At 38.7% G+C, this 2,197-nt stretch overlaps 1 protein-coding gene across 1 annotated transcript; it reads left to right on the forward strand.

Moving 5' to 3' along the window:
* The first annotated feature begins 571 nt into the window (after window positions 1-571).
* On the forward strand, window positions 572-1,905 carry LOC107920807 (F-box/kelch-repeat protein At1g15670). Its single transcript, XM_016850661.2, has one exon. It carries the CDS (start codon window positions 584-586, stop codon window positions 1,685-1,687), a length of 1,104 nt encoding a protein of 367 aa, XP_016706150.1. The 5' UTR covers window positions 572-583; the 3' UTR covers window positions 1,688-1,905.
* Window positions 1,906-2,197: the final 292 nt, after the last annotated feature.

The following is a 2,197-nucleotide window of genomic DNA, read 5'->3' on the forward strand; positions in this document are numbered from 1 at the left end:
GTATAATAATTAAATTTAAAATAGGTGTATATTAAAGAGACGAAAGTCATAGTTTCACCATTTATAATAAATAAAACCATAACATTTCACTTAATAAATGTAATTTATGAAATATTATTCTGAAAATATTCAAAGATCTACCGTATCGTATCTTTCATCACATGCATGCATACACGCCAACTCCTTCAACTTTGAAATTTGAATTCTGAAATTAAATTTATTTTAAACTTAAACAGGGCCATTTTTAAAAAAATTCTTTTGAACCTCTAGCCACGTAAGCACATACGAGAGAACTTTATCCATTTACTACCACGTGTCCATATCTTATTAACCTGATCGATCAGAACCGTCCGTTGGATTTGGACCCACTAGCAGTAATCAGATTGCTAAGATAATGCCACGTGTAATTATTCTTTGTACTTATCCTCTCTATTATAATTTATAACAAGCAGTCAAAAGATCTGTTTTAGAGTTGTATTAATTTTTTTAAAACTTACACGTGTCAGTAAATAAAAGGCTTTCGTCATTGTCCGTTACCCAACTGTCTGCTATAAATAAGCCGTGGCTTATAGTTTGGCTTCCAATGTTTCCATGGCCTTTCAGAGAAAATAAAAGAAAAAACCTTCTAGAAACTTCAAAAGAAATGGAAAGTTTCGAGTTTTCAACTGAGTTGGTTCCGGGTTTACCCAATGAACTCGGTCTTGAGTGCTTAACTCGGTTACCTTACACAGCTCACAGACTCGCCTCCGGAGTATGTCACCGATGGCGGGATTTTTTCCAAAGCCCAGATTTTCATTATCACCGCAAAAAATTAGGGTACACCCAGAAAGTCGCTTGCTTGGTTCAAGCCTTTAGTGGTGGAACAGTGAATGGACCTAAAAGACCGGGTGAGTTACCGAGTTATGGAATTTCTGTGTTTGAATCGTTGAATCGGGGCTGGTATAGACTGCCCCCTGTTCCCAAGTACCCAAATGGGTTGCCTTTGTTTTGTCAATTGGCTAGCTGTGAAGAGAAGCTAGTGGTGATGGGCGGGTGGAACCCAGTGAGTTACGACCCGGTTGCTGACGTTTTTATCTATGATTTCACGACTCAGCAATGGAGACAAGGGAAGGATATGCCGTCCAAAAGGTCCTTCTTTGCAATTGGAGCATGTTCAGGTCGGGTCTATATTGCGGGCGGGCATGACGAGAACAAGAACGCGTTGAGAACCGCGTGGGTTTATGATTTGAGAAAGGATGAGTGGGATCAGCTGGGTGAGTTGAGTAAAGAGCGAGACGAGTGTGAAGGTGTGGTGATTGGGGAAGACGAGTTCTGGGTCGTGAGCGGGTACGGGACAGAGAGGCAGGGTCAATTCGATGGGAGTGCTGATGTTTACGAGTTCAAGTCGGGTGAATGGAGGGTGGCCGAAGGGATTTGGGAACCGGGTCAGTGCCCGAGGTCGAGTGTTGGGATCGGGAAAGGCGGGAAATTGATGAACTGGGCAGAGCTGAACACTGCCGTTCGGGTCGGAGCAAGGGGGATTATGCTTGGGGGACGGGTGTTGGTTACCGGGTCGGAGTATCAAGGTGGACCGCATGGATTTTACATGGTGGAAGTCAAGGAAGGGCAAATTGGTAAATTGGAGAAAATCAATGTGCCCGATGAGTTTTCTGGGTTTGTCCAGTCAGGCTGCTTTGTGGAAATCTGATGCAGTAAGCATAAGCAATAGTATCAAAGCGGAAAGCAAAAATAGTAAAAAAGGAATATTATTAGGTAAATTTGTTATGATTTCGGTTTTGGACCTCCAAATTTTGTGTACTTTCAATTTTGATGTAGATAAAGCAGCAGTTTTTCTTCGTCTTTTTTTGAATTTGATGGATAAATATTATGAATACATATAAGAGAAAAAAGTATTTGAAGTTTTTAGATTTTAATTGTAGGATACACACACCTTGTAGAATTAAGAGTTTTAAATGTTAAATTTACAGCATATTTTATTTGGTTTATCTGGCCACCCTTTTACTTTTGTTGAAGTCAAAGTTTTGCTATTGAATTTTTTTTTTCTTTTTGAAATCATTAAATTTATTAATCAGAATAATATGATGTATTTTTAAGTATTTAAATTGAAAATAGCATATTCAGATGACATTATATATTTGTTCTTAAATCACATCATTTAACTTAACATATTTCATATTTAATAGTTAGGGTTGGGTCT

Source organism: Gossypium hirsutum, chromosome D13 (genome assembly GCF_007990345.1).
Source record: "Gossypium hirsutum isolate 1008001.06 chromosome D13, Gossypium_hirsutum_v2.1, whole genome shotgun sequence".
Lineage (NCBI taxonomy): Eukaryota > Viridiplantae > Streptophyta > Magnoliopsida > Malvales > Malvaceae > Gossypium > Gossypium hirsutum.